Source organism: Tachypleus tridentatus, chromosome 5, assembly GCF_004210375.1.
Source record: "Tachypleus tridentatus isolate NWPU-2018 chromosome 5, ASM421037v1, whole genome shotgun sequence".
Lineage (NCBI taxonomy): Eukaryota > Metazoa > Arthropoda > Merostomata > Xiphosura > Limulidae > Tachypleus > Tachypleus tridentatus.
In genome coordinates, this window is record NC_134829.1 from 26,049,873 (window position 1) to 26,074,958 (window position 25,086).

Consider the following 25,086-nt stretch of genomic DNA (forward strand, 5'->3'; position numbering starts at 1 on the left):
ACCTCAAACGATGGTCCTTAGCATTGTAACCCATTCTTTTGTTATCTTAAGCTGCTCAGAGTCACAGCGGTATGTCTGCGAACTCACAGTGTTAAAAGTCGGGTTTCGATACCCGTGGTGGGCAGAACACAGACATCCCTTTGTGTAACTTTGTGCTTAATTCTAAACAAACAGGTTCACACTTTTTATCCCTGATGTTTCGCTTTAAATAAGTAATTCATATAATCTTTAAAAATTTCCATATAGTATCCACTAAACTGATATAATTGTAGGTGAAATTTTGACCTAAATACAAGAAGATACAACTATAATAAGGGACTTTTACTTCTGCCTTTAATCAATGCTAGAGTTTAATGCATTAATATGCCATTAATATAAGCTTTATGACAAGATCAAACGTTTCTAGTAGTTACTGTGGAAATAGTCTAACTTTATTTGTATGCAGTAGCACAAGATCTGAAAAATTATGACTAACTATTTAAGATATTAAGAGGATGTAACTCAATTTGAAACACTAGTAATCTCGAAATACTCTGAAAAGATCGTCCATAATATTACTGTGCTGGAAACATTGAGTACAGTCTAGATTGCACTAAAAAGATTTTCTATGATATTACTCACTTTAAAAAGTAAGATTGATTGTTTGGAATTAAGCACAAAGCTATACAATGGGCTATCTGTGCTCTGCCCATCACGAGTACCGAAACCCGGTTTCTAGCGATTTGAGAGTCTTGGATTAAAATTGTTATTTTGCAGAATCTGTTTTAACACGTTCCTTAGGAGCCATGACGCGTCTTTGCAGTTTGTTGAATATTAAAAGCACGTTCAATCTGGAAACACCTAAAGGGAGTAGTTTTGGACGTATCTTTTCGAGACAAGATTTCGTTTGTTAATTTTTAAGAGAAAACATCTTCGAATCTCCATAGTAATAAGGTATACCTACTGGAAGTAAATTAAGTATATATCAATAAAGCCACATTCTCAGCATAATTAATTAAGCAATTACCAACCTTTTAGACTTCAACTATCACCTTTTTATAATTAGTTTTTAGTTGAGATTCGAACGATTTCGCTTACGATTTGATAGAGAAGGTTGAACCATCACGATAGTCATCATTAAGATGAGAAGACAGGAACACTTTGAAAACATAATGTTGTATTCGGCTTGCTGAACAATACCTGCCAAGGTGGTTCTGAAAGGTTCTTGAATATTTTTGATGTTATTTGGAGACTTCCATGCTTGTTGTGCTTAGCTGTTAAGCTTGTGATGCGTCGGCGAATTTCAGTCATCTTACCACTTCAAAGTACTTTTTACCAACGCTAAAGGAGTGTGGGAAATATTTTCTCTTTAAGCCAATAAAAATGTACAAAACATTCAGTTCAAATTAAGCGAAACCAAGTTGCATGTTTTTTGTTTTAAACGAACATGTCTTTCACTGTCTCGTGAGCAGCCTGTTAATTGCCTGGTATGAATGTTATGTGAAATCATGTTTCGGTCAATGAAAATGAGCAAAAGCTTTACCTACATACAGTTAACTCGAGACGATATAGATAGATATATGAAAAGAACCAAGGCCCAAAACATTATGTGTAAATCCATAAAGATCTTAGTGATAATTCACAGTGGTCACACTTTTGTTTTCTTTAACATTTCACTGATGTCTTGTACTGACTGTCTATATCACAAAACATTTCGCAGAGCAAAGGCCAAACATAAGGCTGATTTTCTACAATGTAAAACAAAAGAGAAAACCACCCTTAACTTACCAATGTGAGTTAAAACATGGTGTGTATTTTGCAGTGGACTTTGACAACAAGTTAGAGCGCCAAGAAACTTTCGAGTCCATAGAAAATTTTAATTTCATTAATTATAACTTCGTGAACCCGTTGACAATTTAGAAGTATAAGCAGTGTTAACACAAACATCTAGGTAGTTAAGGCCCTAGACTCGTAATCTGCGAGTTGCGGGTTCGAATCTTGTCACACCAAACATGCTCGCCCTTTTAGCCGTGGGGGCGTTATAATGTGACGGTGAATCCAACTATTCATTGATAAAAGAGTAGCCCAAGAGTTGGCGGTGATGACTAGTTGCCTTCCCTCTAGTCTTACACTGCTAAATCAGGGACGGCTAGCACAGATAGTCTTCGTGTAGCTTTGCGTAAAATTCAAAAAACGAACAAACACAAAGATCTTGAGTGGCTGCAGTAACTTATACTGTTAGGATACTCTTTTCGAGTAATACTTAAATTATATCATGGAGATATAATCTTAGAAATCTCACTCAAACCATGACCAAAGACAGGACTTTGTTAAATATATTTTCTCCTATTAGTTGCTAAGAATTGAACAACTACTATTTGGTCGTACGTGAGCTGCTACTACAGTGTGACTAGATGAAGGTTGTATATATATTTTTAGGATTATAGATGTATTCACTTCACTTCAGGTCTCTAACTGTTCCTAGATGTTTCAAATGACAGTGCCCATGCTCTGTCAGAAGTTGTGAAAAATATTTCTAAATTTGTCGGTGGCAGAAATACTTAAAGTACAGGACAGTAACAATCAGATTCTTGCCATACGACAAGAGGGAAATTTTGCACAGACTCAAAAGTTCTGATTTGTAAAAATAATAATAATTAATAAGTTTTCAAATTATTTTACCTATTCAGGGACTGTTTAAATGGCTATGGTTTAAGACATTACAGCAAGTAAAGCTATAATTTTCAGTATAGAAATGCTGCTCAAATTCCGGAAAAACGCTGTCCTTGGTCTTTTCCTGTTAAATATGTATAGACATAAAAAGAAATGAAATTTTCACTTAACCGTCAAGCTTCAATGGGGATTCGATTTGTTGTTCTCGTAAAAAACATTTTAATTAAATATCCACTTCTTGACTGGTCAAGTCTTTTTAATGAAATGTCTTATGTTGTTTTTTATTTGTTTTTGATGAGATTATAGGTTTTGAGCAACATACTCGTTTGTTCATATGGTATTTAATTTTTACTAGCATATACAAAATCGAGTACGTGATATTAAAACTATTTTGGATGCCTCACTGCGTCGTAACAGTACATGTCTCCACGTTCAGTCATGCTCGAAATGACAACCGTGCAGTTTGACGATAAATTATGTTGTAGTGCAATTTTCATTGCACAAGACTCCGTCGTGAAGATGAATCGCTTTTCCAAACAGAATGTTATTACGCCCCAAAAATACACAATGGGCTGTTCGAGGTGTAAAGTATCCAAACCTGATTTTTAGTGTTATAAGCCCTCATACTTGCCGTTGAACCTCCAGCAGGTTTTCCAATTAGATATCATTTTTGGTTATGTTTCCCAGAAAACGGGAACATCTTCTGCCACTGATCTTTGTCATTGTGGTTCCTTACCAAATACGAGAGCTGTCCTTGGCTTACAAACACTGAAACACGACTTTTCCTAGATATATTTTCCAGATAGTCCTGGTACTCAAGTTAACCCATATTTATTAGTATTGCAATATCATTAAGTAGAACGGTAACCCCGTCTTGTAAATTCTAATTTCCGATCTGTACAGCTTTTTATGACTTGATTGTATGAATATTTTGCTTCAAAAATGTTAAGTACTCTTACCGAGAGTGAACAATTTTTTTATAACATCATGCTATTCACATACGTCCAACAATGTCAAAACGTAATTCTGAGGCCCGGCATGGCCAGGTGGTTAAGTAAGGCACTCGATTCCTAATCCGTGGGTCGCAAGTGCGAATCCTCGTCATACCAAACATGCTCTTCCTTTCAGCCGTAGTGGGCGTTATAATGTTACGATCAATCCCACTGTTCGTTGGTTAAAAAGTAGCCCAAGAGTTGGCGGTCTTGCATTGCTGAATTAGGGACGGCTAGTGGACATAGCTCTCGTGTAGCTTTGCGCGAAATTTAAAACAAACCAAACCATGACATCCAGCGCGACTTTATATCGACCGTGGTGGTCAGGTGACTTGTTGATTTGCAACAAAATTATTTTGATATAACGTACTCAACCAGCTGTATTTCTCTAGTCATTGGACTAGAAACCGAAGAGTAGTTTGAAAGTGTGAGATGGATTTATAATTTTATTTTAAACACTGTTGTATAATGAAATAAAAACAAAAAATGCGGGAGAAAACGTTATTAATAGCTTACTAACAAACAATTGTTTTTATTTAAAATAAGACAGTTTTTAAAAATATTGAATATAATATAAGCACACGTAAAAAATGATATTTCAATACGTAATTCGCGGCTTTATTCTGTTATAATGTATCTCAGTTTTTTTAATGAACGGATTTGTTCAGTTCGGTGCATGTATACATTTGTTCATTTTCCAGTGCGTGTTCAGGTTTCTTTGGTGTTCTAGTGCGTGTACATGTTTGTTCAAAGTTCTAGTGTGTTTTGTGCTTTAGTGTATGTACAAGTGTGTTCAGATTTGTTCAGTGTTCTAGTTTTTGTACTTGTCTATTCAGTGTTCTAGTTTTTGTACTTGTCTATTCAGTGTTCTAGATTTTGTACTTGTCTATTCAGTGTTCTAGTTTTTTACTTGTCTATTCAGTGTTCTAGTTTTTGTGCTTGTCTATTCAGTGTTCTAGCGTATCTAAGTTTGTTCAGTGTTCTAGTTTTTGTACTTGTCTATTCAGTGTTCTAGCGTATCTAAGTTTGTTCAGTGTTCTAGTTTTTGTACTTGTCTATTCAGTGTTCTAGTTTTTGTACTTGTCTATTCAGTGTTCTAGCGTATCTAAGTTTGTTCAGTGTTCTAGTTTTTGTGCTTGTCTATTCAGTGTTCTAGCGTATCTAAGTTTGTTCAGTGTTCTAGTTTTTGTGCTTGTCTATTCAGTGTTCTAGCGTATCTAAGTTTGTTCAGTGTTCTAGTTTTTGTACTTGTCTATTCAGTGTTCTAGCATATCTAAGTTTGTTCAGTGTTCTAGTTTTTGTGCTTGTCTATTCAGTGTTCTAGCGTATCTAAGTTTGTTCAGTGTTCTAGTTTTTGTACTTGTCTATTCATTGTTCTAGCATATCTAAGTTTGTTCAGTGTTCTAGTTTTTGTGCTTGTCTATTCAGTGTTCTAGCGTATCTAAGTTTGTTCAGTGTTCTAGTTTTTGTACTTGTCTATTCATTGTTCTAGCGTATCTAAGTTTGTTCAGTGTTCTAGTTTTTATACTTGTCTATTCAGTGTTCTATCTGAGCTTGTTCTGTGTCTTAATCTTAATGCTTTCTTGTTCAGTATCCCAGTGTGTCTGAGTTAGTTCATTGTTTTAACGTGTCAAGCCTTTTCACTGTAGTCAATCAAATAGTTTCCCAGAATAATTTTTTCGTGATTCGTTTAAAGCTTCTGTTTAGTCAGAACGGTTTAAAATGTATTTTGTAAAGGGGTGAACGCCATTCAGTAAAGTGTAAAATTCTATGAAGTTGTTTAAATTTCCTTCTAGATGCCCGACAGGCGTGTGCATAGATAGATGTACATGGGAATCATTCCTTTCTATAATGTTACAGAATATTATTGTTCTGTTTCCCAAATTGTTTTTTTTTTAAATCAAATATTGATTTTTCCATTTCAATAACTGTGTCTACGATAGATATCCACATATCTTTATTGAATCAAGATATTGGTTATTCAAAGCTGTCAACTTCATTATAAAGTGCGGGAAAGATAGTTCCTGTAAGACTACACGTTCCTGGTATTCTTTTTGATCAATATAAAAAAAATCTCTTTATCTGAACATAAAGAAAATACTTGTCTATGAAACGCAACGTCTACAGTTGATGAGAGAAGTCAGTCATTCTAGAATAGGAAACCTGGTATGATATATTAGTTGAAGATAACAGACCCCTCAATCAAGGCTGGAAATTAAGGCTTTTGTATGCGGATCTGTTTTACGATCTCCAGCAATTCATGACTGTCGCGAGAGATAAGGCAGTTCTGTACGGTAATGAAAGGAGAATAATTATTAAAAGTACTTTCAAAAAGGAAAGTTGTCTAGAACGTCACTATCAGAAGTGTGTTAGAAAAAGACAGTGAAACTACTGGTATCAGTAAACTAAAAGAAAGTGCTGTCTTTGAAAAACGACATATTTCAGTAGAAGCTAAAATCAGGAGACTCATCTGACATAGAAAACATTTGTAGCGTATATTTTCAAGTGGCCCCAGTCAGCAGCTTCCCAGTTACTTGGTCAGAGCTAGAAACAGATCTGCTGAGATCGATTACGCCGTATCTAACACAACCCCTCTTGCTTGTTCTTAGATTTTTCTATGGTCACTTTTTCATTCATCTTTATCATGCTTGTATAAATTGGGAGATTTATTTTCTGTGACGGCAAAAGGCATTTAATGGAGAGTTTCCATGTGATTAATTAGGGCTAGGTTAGCTGGTACCATACGATTATTATGACCTGTTAGAAGAAGTATTCAGAGTGTTTTTAATATCATCAGATCAATGGTACTTTACTCCGTCCGATGTCAGTTTTCGCTTTTCTAAAGCTACCTTTTAAATCCACCTGTTTATTGGATGGAGTTCTGTCATCACTAACTTATAATCAGGATTATTTTCCCAGCAGTGTCATGGCATGAGTCTGAAATTCCCTGGGGCAAAATGTTCTTGTATGTCCTACCTCTACCCACCAAGTCTTATCTTCCCATCATTACAGTAATATTATTTCCTTTATTCAGTGGCTCATAGTATTAGTAATTTTATCATCTACCACGAAATTGTATCTTTAGATAAATTACTAAAGAATTAAAACGATTGAAATCGAATAATTACCACAGTTACCAATAATTAAAACTTTTTGTGTGACATTTTTCTCAGCATTGAAATCAATAGTTTCTCCGAAGTTAACTTTCAGCCCACTTCTGTCTAATGCACAGAATCTCAAGTCTTTTCCATATTTCTCAATCCATCTAACTTTGTAGATATTATTTGTCATTTTTATTCTTGAAAATGATTCGTCCCCATTTGAAATTTTTTGAAGGGGATATCCGCAGAAGGGCCATCTGATAAACTAGTCTGTAACACCTGAACCAAGTTTTGGGTTACTCATATATTCTTGTCTCATAAATAAAAAAAAATGTACTTGGCTGTCACTCTTATAACGTACTCATCTCCCCAAATTGCGGAGCGCAATCTTACAGCACTGGGACGCAAACCATGAACTCGTGGATTCACAGTCCGGCATTCTAACCATCAACCACGCCTGGCCATTACAGCTGTCACTGTGATGGTTACAAGTAACACCGAAACTGTGTACACGTCAGGAAAGCTCCACGATAAAGAACTTTCCGCACCAATCAGAAACAAGTATATGTTTGACGGTAGATACATTAGTGATTCTTTTCCTGGAGCATCACCGTACTGATTAGTTCTGTTCGTTTTAGATATTCGCGCAAAGCAGGTACTATTTGGGTTAACTGCCCCTAATTGTGTACTGATAGATTAGAGGAAGTGTAGCTAAGTCAAAAGCACCCACCCTTATATCGTATAATACCCCTAAGGCCCCAGACTGCAAAATGCGAATGTTTTTTTCAACAACGCACCTAAAATAACTCGGTTTCACAGTTCGAGCGAGCATACTAACCATTAAGCACCATCTCTCCGCTGTCTGAGAGGAGCGTTATAAGAGTGATATTCAAATCCTACTATTTGCTACAGTAGGCCAAGAGATGCTGGTGGATGGTGTTAAATAGCTGGTTTCCCTCTAGTGTTTCGGTTCACTTTGACTTTACAAAGAAAGCTTTGAATTTCTCTTTTTAAATATACTTAAATGTACTTGTCTTTTTAAACGTGGTATTCTAGAAAAAGGTTTAATTTCTTTCTCGTTTGTTCGATGTGATATACTGGAAGGCAGGTGATATAGTATTATTTTTGTAAACGTGTTATTCACGTGCATGTATATGTAAACCCTGGTCTTTCTAGGTATCGGTCAATTAACATGCAGTATACTCAATAAATATTAAATACAGAGGTAAAACGAATACAGTTAAGTTCATAAGTCTGTATGTTAACGGTCTCATTCAAATGATGTTATGTTTACAGCCCATTTAAACTGTATTATGTTTACAGTAAAGTTAGCAAGTTGTTATGATTCTAGTCTCATTTAACTAGTATCAGCCTATTTAAACTGTATTATGTTTACAGTAAAGTTAACAAGTTGTTATGCTACTAATCTCATTTAATTGGTATCATGTTTACAGCCCATTTAATCTGTATTATGTTTACAGTAAAGTTAACAAGTTGTTATGCTACTAGTCTTATTTAACTGGTGTTTTGTTTACAAAAAATTCAAGCAAGTCTTTATGTTAAGGGTCTAATTCACGTTGTGTTATGTTTACAATAATGTTTAGCAAGTCTTTATGTTAACACTATCCTTTAAATAAATACTAGCTTATTAACAATGACATTGAGCAAGTCTTTGTTTTAATAGTTTCTTTTAAACGTCGTTATGTTTACAAATTAATTCTTTTTAACGATGTCATTTCGTAGTGAAGCTTAGCAAGTCTTGCAAAATAGCAAAAATCATTTATCAAATAAATTTCATATTAACCAAGACTAACTTTGTACATTTTCACCATTCTAATCTATTAACGATAATACGCTAATAAATTTAAAATGTTTATAGACCTTGAAGTTGAGAAAACAAAGAAGTACAGGTGATATTAATCGAAAAGAGGGATCGTCATCTTTCCGAAGTACAAGATCGACAGGAAGTTCGGGTAGTTCCGAGTACAGTCCATCCGGCTTGACCAGAACCTCCGGCCGTACGGATTCCAGTGTCAGCTTTGTGAGTCAGGATGACGTCATGGATACTAATGTCGTAGAGGCGTACATGGGCGAGTGGAAAAACGACAAGAGGTGTGGTTTCGGTATTTCAGAACGTTCAGACGGACTGAAATACGAAGGCGAATGGTATAACAACAAGAAATATGGATACGGTGTTACGTCTTTTAAAGATGGGACCAGAGAAGAGGGCAAGTATAAAAACAACATTCTTTTGACCTCAGGCAAGAAAAAACACTTGTTCTTGCTCAGGTCGACTAGGATCCGTGAAAGAGTAGGGGCCGCAGTTAACGCCGCGGTTAGAGCTTCACAACTAGCTCTACAGAAAGCTGATATTGGCATATCAAGGTAAGGGGCATAGTGTTTTATTAAGACTATGTACTGACACAAACTGTATGTTTTTTGTTAATTTCTACCAAGACTTCTTGAACCTGCGTATTTGTCTAACATCGTGTTCGTGTTGACACATTAAGTTAAGAGACATAGTAATTGATTAGGCCCGGCATGGCCAGGTTGTTAGAGCGATCGATTAATCTGCAATCTGTGGGTCGCAGGTTCAAAACCCGTCCCACCACACATTCTCGCCCTTTCAGTCGTGGGGGGTAGGACGTTACAGTGTGCGATCAATACAACTATTCGTTGGTAAAACAATAGACCAAGAGTTGAGGTGGGTGGTGATAACAAGCTGCTTTCCCTCTAGTCTTTCACTGCTAAATTAGGGACAACTAATTCATAAGTAGATAGTGACACATAAGGTGAGGAATGTAACAATTGATTTAGAACTGGTATTAACACATCAATGGAAGAAACGCAACAGGTGTCAGCTCCAGCCTTATCTAATATGTGATACTAAGCAGCAAAACAATCACACTGGCCACTCATAGGATGTCAGTTTGTTGGAACGTTAAGGGGAACTTGTCACCCAGTATTTTTTATATTAAGACATAAATTGATTGCATTCTATTTAAACAGATTAAACAACTGAGGTTGCAAAATAAATATGTAAATATATTTTAATTTTTTCGACACAGTGCAAGGTTCCTCAAAGCATGAAGCTTCAAACAATCGCTTGTCTTGGTTGCTCTTGGCAACTGTTTAAAAATCACCAATAAGCTTAGCCAGTTAATTGTTATTCATCAAATAAAAATGTTACCATCAATGAATACGAAATGAGCAATGCCACTGTAAGATGGGTTCAATAATACATCACGTGACTTGAATTAATAACAAGAATCATTCCACGATAAGTTTAATTTTTACCAAGATAAGGTCAGCTGAAACAACAAAAGCAAATACACAGTTGGTTCTACGAAAAACAAAAATACCACAAGCTAACACGAAAGGGGCAAGCTTGCCATAATCCCGAGCTTACGAACAAAATATTGATGAATATGAAAGACGCCGCGCCGTTTTAAGATGACGTTCATTACACATCAGCATAATATGAGGTTAAAAATAAGAAACGTTGTTGCAGCATAAGGTAACGTTTACTGACATATGACTCAAAAAAAAATATCCTAGACTAACTGGACGGTCTACAGTACGTATACACATGTCCTATTATATAAAAAATATACTAATTTGAAATCATATCGAAACTTAAAAAACAAGTCTCAACTCGTGCCAATAATATTCGTATAGCTTGACAGTTAGACAACCACGTGCGACACTTGAAACGAGTGACGCTACTGGAACAGATAATCAATGAAAAAGTAAAGGATTGGAATAACACATGAGAACAGCAGGACTTATTTTGTATGCATAGTAGGAAGTAGTTTTATAATGAAGTTTCAACGTCATAATTGTGTAAATAAACGACAACTAGTTCTAAGAGTACTGATATAACTTTTGTCTTGAATTTAATTAAATACTAGAAACGTTTATTACTAACATAACTTTTACATACATTATCATTAAACACTTGAAACGTTTATTACTGACATAATTTTTGACATACGAGGTCTGTTCAAAAAATACGCGGACTGTTTGAATTGCGCGGCTCCAGTTGGTTCCAGTGGAATCTGCTTAATGTCGCTAGGTTCGCACAGATCAGCTGATTACGACGCCATTTCCCGATTGCAGATATCTTCATTTGTGTATTAGCTACGCGGTTTTAAGTGAAGTGCGATTTTTTCGTTTGGCGGATTTCAGAATGAATGACCTGAAGGAGCAACGACTTGCTGTGAAATTTTGTGTTAAACTTGGAAAATCTGCGACTGAAACTTTTGCTATGCTTAACATGGCTTACGACAGTCCATTGAAGATGATGAGCGTCCTGGACGTCCTTCCACGTCAACTGACGACCCACACGTCAACAAAATCAACACCCTGGTGCGGGCAAATCGAAGTCTAACTGTTAGGGAGCTTGCTGAAGAGTTTGGGATATCAGTTGGATCTTGTTACGAGATTTTGGCCGAAAAATTGAAGATGCACCGCGTTGCTGCGAAATTTGTGCCTCAGAACTCGTGCGTTTTTGGCCAAACACTCGATCACTGTTTTACCCCCCTACTCACCTGACCTTGCTCCTTGCGATGTTTTCTTGTTCCCCAAACTCAAAAGACCCTTGAAAGGAAGAAGATTTGAGACGATTCCCGAGATTAAGGCAAATGCGACGAAGGAGCTGGAGGACATTACAAAAGAAGCGAACCAGGACTGTTTCAACAAGTGGAAACACCGTTGGGATAAGTGTGTGCGTTGGGGAGGAGAGTACTTTGAAGGGGTCCCAGACCTGTAACTTTTAAATAAAGTACATTTTGTTTTATGACGTCAGTCCGCGTATTTTTTGAACAGCCCTCGTACATTATCATTAAACACTAGAAACGTTTATTACTGACATAACTTTTACATACGTTATCATTAAACACTAGAAACGTTTATTACTGACATAACTTTTACATACGTTATCATTAAACACTAGAAACATTTATTACTGACATACCTTTTACATACGTTATCATTAAACACTAGAAACGTTTATTACTGACATAACTTTTACATACATTATCATTAAACACTAGAAACGTTTATTACTGACATAACTTTTACATACGTTATCATTAAACACTAGAAACGTTTATTACTGACATAACTTTTACATACGTTATCATTAAACACTAGAAACGTTTATTACTGAAACAACGTTTGGCATACATTATCATTGAACACTTGTCTTATATTACTATATAATTCCAGTATTTTCTCGCCAGCCACCATATAAGTTCAATATTTTCAAGCTTTATCTATATTTTGCTTGTAAATTCCTGTAATTAATAATTATTTTCTACGTTCTCCCGAAACATATTTAGCCATTAATGGTAAAGTCCCTCAAGAAGCATAGTTTATAACCCTATAAATCGGGGTTAGATTTCTTTAAATGGGCACAGCACATGTAACCCATTGTGTAGCTTTGTGCTTAACTTCAAATAAACAAAGAGATAAATGTTTATGTATCTATTCATATACTATTACTTCTTAAGACACTACGTTTTAAAGCTTCATACTGTGAGTAACTATTGCAATTGTATTTGTTAGAAGCTTAAGCGACTTTTATCTTACATTCTAGAGCTAAGTGCGTAGAGTTAAAAAGTACTGGCAGAACGTAAAGTAAGCATCTACTGGCTTATCATTGGATATCGGTTCACTTGAGACTCGAATAAAAGGTGAATTTGATTACGTCAAACTAAGGTAAATTCCTAACATAAGGATAAGCCCTAAACAGACAAACCGAGTAGAAAAGTGTTTTCAGTTCAATATATTTTGATTATGAAACTGCCTAAATTCATGGTTTATGTTTGAAATGATTTTTGACCTCAGATGATTTTTAAAGTCATCTGAACTTCGATCGATTTGAGAGTAAGAACATTGTTTAAAAGTTGTTTAAACTAACAACACTTTGTACTCAATTTGCACAACATTAGAAAGTAATAAAACTATTGAACAATGAAATACAAAGTATTTAATATTATGTTGCACATCGTAAATGTTTCTTAAATTTTTCATTTTATTTAAAATTGTGAGAAAGTTTTGAATTTCTCGCAAAGCTACACGAGGATTATCTGCCCTAGCTGTCCCTAATTTAGCAGTGTAAGATGAGAGGGACAGCAGTTAGTCATCACTATCCACTGCCAACTCTTAGGCTACTTTTTACCGACGAATTGACCGTCACATTATAACGCCCCTACGGCTGAAAGGGCAAGCATATATAGTGTGACGGGGGTTCGAACCCGCGACTCTCGGATTATAAGTCGAATGCCTTAACCACCTGCCCATGCCGGGTCCACTTCTGGCACAAAACAAACATGGGTGAGGATTGTTTAGAATATAAGCAAAGATGGACAACAAAATTTTCAGAGAGTCCAAAAACGATGACTGACTGACCTGGTGACAAATTAATGATAATGTTTGTAATTCGAGATAAACGAGTATGAGTGTTATCTTACATGGAAACGCTGCCTTGTTTGATAATCCGCTCGTTAGTATAAAAAGGTAGATCTTATTTAAGAATTTTAATGTATCGAACACCGTTGATTATCACTTCGCATACCACCAGCTGCCAAAATGGCTCCCATACTCTTCCAGAAGTTCTGTCGCCGCGTGGTGAAGGCTCAGCAGAAATAGTCATCAAATACTGGTGCATTCACTATCAGAAAATTGTGCAAATTGGAGCTTTAGTGCAGGAGGATATAGCGATGTCTGTGATGTCCACTGTTCTTGACTTATGATACTGCCTAGCATGAGGAGTAGCTTCCTCCCAGCTACTCTACAATTGTATCCCATGTTATAAAGATACCTTATGATGACATCAGAGCATACTTGTTCTGTAAAACAGTAGCAGCTGTTGGAAGACATTTATTCTCCAAGTTTCTCCTCACAACACAAAAAGTCAGTTATCTTTGTTTTCACCACTTGGTCTGTGCAGAAACTATAATTTTCACGTGAATGAAACAACAATGTCACCCTGTTTACTATGGTCAACAATATTACAAGAGACCTTTTTATTTCTCGTTGATGCCCGGCGTGGCCAGGTGATTAGAATGTTTGACTCGTAATCCGAAGGTCACAAGCTCGAATCATCGTCACACCAAACATGCTCGCCCTCTCAATCGTGGGCCGTTATTATGTGACGTTCAATCCAATTATTTATTGGTAAAAGACTAGTCCAATAGGTGGCGGAGAGTAGTGGTGACTATCTGCCTTCTCTCTAGTCTTACACTACTAAATTAATGACAGCTAGCGCAAATAGCCCTCATGTAGCTTTGCGCAAATTCTAATACAAACAAAGAACCAACTTCTCATTGAGTACGACTTTTCTTCATGTCATTCAGGCAGATACAGTTAATTGTTTGGATTACGTTTGTAACACGTTTGTTTGTATTCTGTGGTCTATCAAGCTGTACCTGTAATTATAACTCTAAGCGTACATGGCGTCATAAAATGGTCGATGTACATTTTCGGGAGTAGGCTGACAGGTTGGCTATTTTTGTAACGTAAAAGGCAAGATAGATCATTTTTAATTGTTAATGGATCATATCAAACGTGGATTCATTTGTCTCTTATGAAACCATAGTACAAGACAAATCCTGTAATTTGTCCTGTTTCTGTCTTTTATTGTAAAACAATAGATTGTTTAACTAGTTTTTATAAATTAAAACTCAGGATGTGTTAAATAACTTTTGTCATTTCCTGCCCTTACCAACAACAAAATATACAATATTGCACGTGCTTGGTTGGTTTGGAATGTGTTACAAGATGATTTAAAAAGTAATTTTGACTTTTAGCACTTAAAATTACAATGCATTTTAATATCAATACACTCCTTATTCTAGAATCTTGTATTGGTTCAGGGTAGAATAATGGTGTCAAATTTATTATAAATCTTATTGTAATTTAATGCCACAAACATTACTCACTAAAGGATCATAATTTGCCATCTTAGAAATTCTACACCGTTAGTTGCTTACAAGATTCTGGAATTGGAGTTTTTAACCTGAAAATACATCAGGCTAATCGGAAGTATTAGAGACTCCTAGACATGATGTATAACAGTTCATAACTTTGAACTACTGACCATGGCTTTGTACCAATCATTTGAACTCCGGAAACTTCAATCCACAGCCCGAAACTCTTAACTCCAAGCCACATAAAATTCTAATGAACCATGTAAGATTGTTTATTGTAAGGGTACATTACCTGATATATGATGTCATCTTGATGTTTTGTTCATTTTTTTATGATAATTATAAACTGTACAGCGAATGATTGTTATTTTTTGCGATGAAGAACCATCTGCTTTATGAACTAAGGTTTAATATTTTTTTCTGTTGATAAAATCCTACTGTGTTTTGAAAGGAGTGGTGTTTTTAACAAAGAATGAATGTTTTATGTATGGTCTAAGTCACTCTAAGATGTAATACTCTTGTATAGTAAGATGTAATATTTCTCACGGGGATCAAATGTCTGATATATGATATAAAAACAATATACTTGGCTTGATAAAACTCTCCTGTGCATTTTACGATGTGTGGACGTAAAATATGAGCTATGATACAATAATTTTTGTTCTTCGGCGGAAGAGCGTAGCAAACTTCACCAGTACAAACGTCCAACGTATAAGACAAGCATGGATTAAAAAACACATTTGTGGGACGTCAGATGTAATTTTTTATGAAAATATATGAACTGCATGACGTGATAGGACGCATACGTCAGTGAAATGTCTAATATTTCAATATTTTAAACAAAACAGAATATTTAACACAGTACGCCATGTTTTTTATTGTTTATTCATTTCAATTTCGCGCAAAGTTACACGAGGGCTATCTGCGCTAACCGACCCTAATTTAACATTGTAAAGCTAGAAAGAAGACAGCTAGTCATCACCACTCACCGCCAGCTCTTGGGCTACTCTTTTACCAACGAATAGTGTGACTGACCGTAACTTTATAACGCTCTCACGGCTTAAAAAGCGAGCATGTTAGGTGTGACTGAGATTCGAAACCGCGATCCTCAAATTAGAAGTCGAGCCACCTGGTCATGCCGGGCCTCTTTATATTGTTATAAGAATAGAACATCTAGAACATATTGCCACACTTTTATATTGTTAAAAAGAGAGATAATCTAACGTAATTCGTTCTATTTTAGTATTATTAAAAAGACAGAACATCTAGTGCAGAATATCTAGTTTATAATGTCATATTTTTACATTGTTCATAGAAATATCTGTTTTTAAATGTTATGTTTTTTGTATACTAAAAAGACAGTTCATCTGGTGCAATATCTTATAATTTTGTACTATAAACAGGATATCAAGACCAAACACCTAATGAAGATATGGTATTTTTGCATTGTTAACAGGACAGCCACTGCAAGAGACAAAGCAGAACAAGCGGACATTGCTGCCAAGAACGCGATTGAAGAATCTAATTTTGCGAGAATAATCGCAAAACAGTTTGCTCCAGAATTTCAGCAACCAGGTAGAATATCTTATGTTTATCGTTCATTTAAGCACCTTATCATTAGCAGGAAACAGGAACATGATAAAGTTAACTCCCTTAATTTTCAGTATTTATTAGTTTCACCGCCTGCTTTCTCTGTGTTCAAACGTGTCACAAAAGAAGAGAAAAAACATGATGGGAGCTGAGCCTTACACGCGCTGTTTCAAGCTATAACAAAATGTACATGTATTCATATTTGTGTGCACGTAGTTACTACTGTCAGTTTTCACGTTCTACTGTCATTTGCTAGTGTCATTAATGTTCAGAGTTACTACTGTCAGTAACGTTCACAGTTGCTAGTGTCATTAATGTTCAGAGTTACTACTGTCATCAATGGTTGTAAGTATTCTATTTATGCTAACATATTGAAGACGTATGGTTGTAAATTTTTTACTTAAACTAATGAGTTGAAGATATGTTGTAATACCTATTTTATTTACCTTAACGTGCCGAAGAATTATGGTGATTAGCATTTCACAAATGTTCACTCGCTGAATGGCGACGTAGTTATTATAAAGAAAAACTCGGATTTCAAATGATTATACGCTAAAAACCACGGCTGGAAGGGCGAGCACGTTTAGCGCGACGGGGATGCGAACCCGCGACCCTCAGATTACGAATCGCACGCCTTAACACGCTTGGCCATGCCGGGCCTATTTTGTTTATAACTACTCCGTACTGTAATCTTAAGCTTATGGGTTGAAGATTATTATGTTATAAACACATTAACCTGATATTAACTTTTTGAGTAGCTGTGTTTGTAAATATTTTAAACTTATATTAATCACACTGAAGATCTGTGGTTGGTTGGTTATTTTATAGCCAAACTACAGTGGGCTCTCTGCTATGTTTACGGCGAGAAATCTATCCCCGGATTTTGGCGTAGTAATTCCGTAAACTTACCGTTTACCCACCGGAAAATTCCTTGGTTGTAAATATTGTATTTTTAATCAAGTGCTCAAGAGCGTTGTTAGGATATTACCTTGCGAATGATTATGCTATTAGGAAACGTAGTTGTGGTAAACTTATATTCGTGTCCTGGAGGGTTCAGGTAGTATTTTACTTATATTCGCGAGTTAGAGACCTATGATAACAAGTAGGAGCAGGTTGGCTCTTGGTAGAACCCTTGATCTCGGAGCTAGCGAGTCGTATTCGTATCCATGCAACACCAGAAAATAATCCCCCCCTCTACTTTAAGCTGTAGGTGCGTTATAAGGGGGAAAGTCAGTTCCTTACCACGGATAATGGGTGGTAGAATGTTGCTAACTGGCTGTTTTTGTCTGTTCAGTAGTTGACAATTAGGGAAGACATCAAATAGCCATGGTAGCTTTACCATCATGTTAATATGCCAGATTACTGTGATTATAAACATTTCACTTATGTTCACGTGCTGGAAGACCATGGATGCAAATATACTTATGTTTATGTGCTGGAAGTCGGTTTTATATTAGTATTTTCATTCGCTGGATATGCGTGATTTTAAGAAAGTTGAAGTACTATTGAAAATGTAATAAAGTACTGTTAGTGGTTGTATTATTACATATAAATGTGTCCACGTGATAGAGGACTACTTGAATAATGTGAAACACTTGTACGTTTTTACATGTTATAATTTTGAACAGTTGTAAACATTTGGCTATCTTTTATTTCACAAATAATGTGTAATAAAGAAAAAAATATTCACTTAAAGTTTATCATGGTAAGAAATTTTGGATATCTGGATTAATTGTACACAAAAACCTGCTGTAATAATATTAACTTTGTTAATAAATATGCTCACAATTTCAGCTTGAGGGTGTTTTAATCTTACGATTAATTACACTTTTCGTTAATAAAAGAATAGTTCAAAAGTTGGCGGTGGCTGGTGTTTACCGGCTGCCTTTCCTCTAGTCTATCAGTTCTAAATTAGGAACGGTTAGCACAGATAGTCCTCGGAAAGCTTTTCGCGAAATGCAATAAATCAGACAATACTTGTTATTTTCACTGAAACATTTAAAATTCCGCCAGTTATAAATGAAAGTCAAGTGTTCTGATGTTAAATATCTCTTCTTACTTTCGGTGATTATTATAATCTGTTTTAACCAGACAAACAATTTCACAAAAAAAGAAAAAAAGTTTCTTAGTTTCTCGTAACAACCATTTGTACAAACTTTATGAGGAACTGAAGAAAATATGAAACAGTTTTCGAAGGGGAAGTTTTGAGTAAATGTAAATGCTGGTTTCTGTTGTTTAGTTTTCTTTTGTAGTCTTCAACAAGGATTTTGCGGAGCTGTCTGCTATATATACGTATGTAGTTAGATGCTGATCTATTCTCCCTCATTAAATGTGTTTGAACCCGAGTGTGGTACTCTATCTCTTTGAGTAACAACAGATCTCGCTTCTGTAAAATTCCGTTCTTGGCTCTACATACCCCCTGTCTCCTTCAGTACGAGCAGCCAAAGGAAAAATATCGTCTAAAATTAGCTGTCGTAACTCCCTAGAGCTAGAAATAAGTTCCGAGCTACCTGAAGTGTAGCGGTACGGTTCCAGTTCTCTCTTTCCTGCTCCGGGAATCGTTCGTTCAAGTCTTCTCCCGTCTCCGGTAAGGCTAGTTATTTTTTGTCTCGACCTATTTTCTGGTTCTGAGTTCTTATGTTTGAAAAAGTTCGCCTTCTTGTTCCGGACGGTAATGTAAAGATTTTGTAGTATTAAACATTCAATGTTTATACCCGTAACTGAGAGCACAAAGTAGAATTTATTAGCTTGAATATTGTTGTTTTTATTCATGACGTTCGATATGTGTATGAAGATATAGATTGCCGTTGTACTAGCCAACGTAGTATTTTTCAGGGCTATTGTGTATAAACGAATCTGTTCTTGTGCGATCAAGTGTGAGCACATAATTGAATTGGAAGAGAAATTCAACGTACGTTTCAGAATTTTAAGAACAGATTTCACCGATCGCAACGTCGTGCTTCATAATCCTCAGATTTATTACTTTCGGATGTAAAATCAGTGGACTTTACTCTTTCCTTCATTTGTGTTTTCAACTGATTTGAAATGAAACTCTGATTTGTAAAATTGAATGGACAAATAATAAATTATTTCGAATTATACAAGCAGTCTTAATAATACTGCAATCTAAAGAATAGATGGTAAAGGTAAGAAGGCTCATATCTACTGTAGCGAGTCTGTTGTTAACGTGCCTGGTTGTGGATCTGAGGGACCAAGATTCGCATGCCGTTACCAAAAAAAAAAGAAAAATACAATTACGCTCCGCACTTTGAGACTGTTCGTGCATTACAAAAGTGACGGCCTAATATCATTATTCGATAAGGCTAACTCAATAGATGTTAGGGGGGATGCTCTTAAGTAGTTGACTACCCTCTAGTAGGATGTAAGTTCACAATAAGGGACGACTATTTCGCATAGTAACGAACAAAACGTAGTAGCTAGCGTGTACCAAGGCTCACAGACAAATGAGAGAGATGTGTGTATGTGGGAAATCTCTAATGAATTTGAGTATTAATTAATAACGTTCCTTTTCAATGCTCAAGAATGTGATAAGAGAATAAAGAGGCTTAAGAAACAAACTGCTTTTCAACGGTGTACACTCGGTATCACCCATTTTTGACAATATTACAAGGTCTAAAAAAGAGACCTCACGTAAGTTAAAGCAATGCAATGTACAGTTAAAGTAACAAGGAGGTTATAGGGGAGAAGTGGATTAGTGTAACTATGAAAAGGCTAAGATATGATTGTACTGATCGTTCGTGTGTTTTAGAATAATAATAGAGGTAGCTTTCGCCTAGTGTACGCAAGAGCGTTGATACTGAATCTCACATGTTTTGAAATAAATGTAGGCATGTAAGACTGTGAGATGTACAGTGTTGCAGAAGTTAAGTGTTCAATTAGTGTAGTCATAAAATAGTATGGGACATACTACAGTGTTTTAGAAGTACCACTTTAGATAGAGTGGTCATGAAAGAGTATGGGACATATTACAGTGTTTTAGATGTACCACTTTAGATAGTGTGGTCATGAAATAGTATGGGACATATTATAGTGTTTTAGAAGTACGACTTTAGATAATATGGTCATGAAAGAGTATGGAACATATTATTGTCTTAGGGTTTACTTGTGATTAACGTATGTACGCGGCTACCTATGTATAATGGAAATCTGGTATTTATCCTACTAGGAGACTTTCGCGTAGTATGTTGGTAAGAAAGTTTATAGTGATGTGAAAACAAACTGAAACGAGATAGGAGAAGTTAATGTGGTTCTGATATAATTAAATTAATAAGAGCGCTCCCTTACCTGTCGTGATATCATTTAACGATACTTAAACAGTTCACTTCTTTATGTGAAGCTGGAAATCCAGCAGCAGGGTTGTTTGGACATCTCTCGTTATATAATCGCACGAGACAAACATTGGGAATAAGCAGTCGAGTTTAATTATATGCAGCTAATGTGATGTTATTCATTTCCTGTCTATTTGACGTCATTGGGAACCAACATTAATCCTTACACAAAGTTAAATTGTGAGAAACATTTAGAGAACATTCCAACCTTCAGTTCACATAAATTAAGATTAGGTTTGGAATTTGCTGGATTGCAAAGTCTGCCTGATTTTAAGACTCCATATTTCGAAGCGTTGTTGAGTAGTAGTGATTCGAAAATTTCTCATCCGTGATGACGAGAAAACCCACTTGTAGAGAAAATTATATATTTAAAAACGGCTGGTATGGGTAGAGAAAGTACTATGTTGAGGAGTGAACATAGTATGGTTCGGTCATCGTCAGGTACACAAAGAAAGAAAGGGTTACTGACTGATAGCTGACCATATGGTTGAAGGCGGTTGTGTAATTGAGTGTAGGAATGTAGAGGGCGTGCTTAGAAGTTGGATATACTTATTAATACAGGTATAAAGGTATTCCTTTGTATTAGTTTATTTTGAGCTTGAGTTGTTGTATAAGTAAGGCTTCTTTAATTTTGCGTTTGTTTATCTTTGTTTCTTTATTTAGTATTTGGGTGTTTTCTCTGGTTATGTTGTGTGTATTCGATTTGCAGTGTTCGAAAACGTGTGAAGGTGGCCTTTTATGTTCTTTGAATCTGGTTTCCATTTTTCTACTTGTTTCTCCAATATAGAAGTCGTGGCAGTTATCACATTGTATTTTATAAATCATGTTGGTGTGGTGTTTGACAGTGTAGTTTTTACATAGTATAGACCTTAGTTTTGTGCCTGGGTTTTGAATAAATTTGGTATTAACTGGAAGGTAATATTTTGTTGCTAGTTTTACCAAATGTGAAGTTAATGTTGGGATGTATAGAGTTAATGTGATTGAAAAAATTGTGTGTTCTGTAGATGTGAATCCCGCAATCGTGTCGTCTACATATCTGTACCAATATAGTAGTGGATGTAATGCTGTGTTAATTGCTTGTATGTCAACTTGTGTCATAAAAATATTGGCTAGAACTGGTGATACTGGAGTGCCTATGCTTAGACAACAACCACAACTATATACAAACAAATTGCCTTGGAGAAACAAGTAGAAAAATGGAAACCAGATTCAAAGAATATAAAAAGCCACCTTCACACGTTTTCGAACACTGCAAATCGAATACACACAACATAACCAGATAAAACACCCAAATACTAAATAAAGAAACAAAGATAAACAACCTCAAAATTAAAGAAGCCTTACTTATACAACAACTCAAGCCCAAAATAAACTAATACAAAGGAATACCTTTATACCTGTATTAATAAGTATATCCAACTTCTAAGCACGCCCTCTACATTACTACACTCAATTCCTACAACCGCCTTCAACCATGTGGTCAGCTCTCGGTCAGTAACCCTTTCTTTCTTTGTGTACCTGACGATGACCGAACAAGGTCGAAACGTTGTTCGCTCCTCTATTAGTGCTTTCTCCATTCATACCAGCCGTTTTAAAACGAAACATTCTCAGTTTCATTTGTTTCAGATATGTGTATTAGATTCTAGGCGCCCTCTCTTGGAATGCCCATGTTTTAAAGTTATTTTTAATTAAAAACTAACCTAAAAATATAGGCTACTCTTTCGTCAGGTGTATTTAATTGAAAGGTATGTGCTAGATAAACTGGATTTTAAGGTTTCTCATCCGTTACCTACACTAGCTTTTAAAGTAATTATATTTAAAACCAGAATTCCAAGGTCTCTTCTACGTCGATTGTAGAAGTTTAAAATATCCGTTTGGATAAACTGGATTTTAGCATCCACTATTCTTTTAAGGTAATTATATTTAAATAACCAGAATTCCAAGGTCTCTTCTACGTCGATTGTAGAAGTTTAAAATATCCGTTTGGATAAACTGGATTCCAAGGTTTCTCATCCATCACCTACACTAGCTTTTAAGGTGATTATATTTAAACAGCCACTATTCCTAAGTCTCTTTTCTACGTCAAACGTCCAAGTTTAAACTAGATCAACAGGTTTTCAAGGTTTCTCATTCGTGGAGTGTACTTGTTTAAAAACTGTTTAGCTAAGTTGGATTTCAAGGTTTCTCACTCGTTAAGTGTACTTATTTAAAAGACAGGTTTAGCTGATCAGAATTCCAAGTCTTTCATTCTTCCAGTATACTTAAAACGTATAAGATGGATTTCAAGGTATCTCATTTGTCTATTGTACTTGTTCAAAGTATGTTTAGGTAAGCTGGATTCCAAGTCTTTCAGCCACCCAAAGTACTTCTTCAAAAAGTGTTTTAGATGCATCAAATACTAAATTTCTCATTCGTTGACTCTGCTGCCTGTTAAGAGTTATATTTAAATAATCAGTTTCTATATATATTACTTTTGTATTAATTTGGTGTCTTTTAAAAGATTAATTGATTTATTTTATATAAGATAATTTTGAATTTGAATGTGCTGTACTAGGAGGTCGTTCTCACTTTTAATTCTATAGTTTTAAAGGAATATGTTTGGAAGTTACCTTGGGACATTACCACTTGGTCCGGTATGGCCAGGCGGTTAAGGCGTTCAACTCGTAATCTGAGAATTGTGGGTTCGAATCCCCGTCGCACCAAACATGCTCGTTCTCCCAGCCGTGGGGCGTTATAATGTTACGGTCAATCCCACCATTTGTTGTTAAAATAGTAGCCCAAGAGTTGGCGGTGGGTAGTGCTGACTAGCTGCCTTCCCTCTAGCCTTACACTGATAAATTAGAGACGGTTAGCGCAGATAGTCCTTGTGTAGCTTTGCGCGAAATTAAAATCATTATCACTTTCAAAACTGAAAAATGGCGGATGAAAACACCCTCTCGGCACAAAAATACTTGTTTTAACTTTATAACTAAACAGATTTACAAAGTTGCTTTAATATTACTGTCAGTATTTTTTTAAAACAAATTTCACTTCTATATCTCATTTTAAGTACAAGCTATATAATGGGCTATATGAGATGAGTCCACCACATATCGAATCCCAATTTTTAGCGGTATAATTTTTTTATCCTGAAGTTGCGATTAACTAATTCACAGTACATGGCTATTCTAACGTTAAAACCAGCTGATTTAAATCATTTTTAAATGTGTTGAATGCTAAATTCTCTATGAAATTAGTTTCGTTTGTTTTGAAATAATGTCTAGTTGTGTTGGATGCTAAGCTCACCCTGGCTTTAAAGCACTCGTTTATGATACAGTTAAAACAAAATGGTGACGTAACAATAAGCTGTTAATTCGTACAAGCATAATAAGTTAGTGAGACAGTTATTCTGAAATAAAAACAATACAAAATAGAAACTGTTATATTACCAAAAGTAATTAGAAAAAAATATAAAACAGTCGATTAAAGGCATAAGATTTGATATTGAAATATCAAATAAAAGAAACTTAGAAAAATCGTGGTCGATTCATATGTTTAGTTTTTTTCTGCATATTTTCTGGGTTTGCATTTCAAAGGATCTTTATTGTGTACTGTATATACGTGACCTCGTATCTCGGATTGAAAACATACTGCTCTTCTGTCCACTATTATTACTCTACAATAACGTACAGTACCAACATGTTCTGTAATCCACGAAATGATTTATCAGTAAGTTTCTTAGTTTTCCCCATTTGGAAATCTTTGGTTGAAACTTGATATCGTGAATGTTGTTTTTGTAACGACATTGCCAATAAATGGAATAAATGAGGCAACGTATTTGTTTTGTCACTAACGTTTGATCCAGTATTCGTTTTCTGCTTGTTCCTGATTTGGAATTACGTTTGTCGTGTGGCTGGCATCTTTGTCTTCAGGAAAAGAGTTAGTTTTTCGTTAAGAAAATACTGTTCAGTGAGATATGAGCACCGTTTTTTTCAAGAAACTAATGAAAAAACACGAGTTGATTTACGTGTTTGTGTGTGGTAATTAGTGTTGTATAGTGAGTAGAGGTTTGGGTGCTAATTGAAAGCCAAGGGTTGATTTGCGTCTTTGTGTGTACCAGCTAGTGTTATGTAGGGTATGTAGACTTAAAGGTAAACACGGATTCATTTACTTATTTGTGTAGGCAAGGTATCGTTGTATGGTTGATGTGGATTTGAATCCCTGGGCCGAACAAGATCTACTTAGAAACAGAAAGCCATTACTCTTGAATATGAAGTAAAGAAGTTAAGTTCTGTAAAAACACCAAGAGATTTATACAGCTTGTAAAGTCCACATGGCCAAACTTCCAAAATATCGTAAATATATCAGAAACGTTTCTTCTGGCACTAGGTACGCTGTTCTTCTTTCAGGCAGTACTTCTGAAGATGAATAAAACGTAATATCCAATCGTATCAATATCTTTGTTGTGGTGGTAAGTCACAGAGAAACC

At 35.5% G+C, this 25,086-nt stretch overlaps 1 protein-coding gene across 1 annotated transcript in view; it reads left to right on the forward strand.

Annotated features, from left to right (window-relative positions):
- LOC143250768 (junctophilin-1-like) overlaps nucleotides 1-25,086 on the forward strand; it is a 63,210-nt gene that overhangs the window by 20,945 nt on the left and 17,179 nt on the right. The window contains exons 3-4 of the mRNA XM_076501732.1: nucleotides 8,625-9,130; nucleotides 16,136-16,254. Of these exons, the coding sequence (XP_076357847.1) occupies nucleotides 8,625-9,130; nucleotides 16,136-16,254 (625 nt within the window). The remainder of the gene's footprint in view (nucleotides 1-8,624; nucleotides 9,131-16,135; nucleotides 16,255-25,086) is intronic.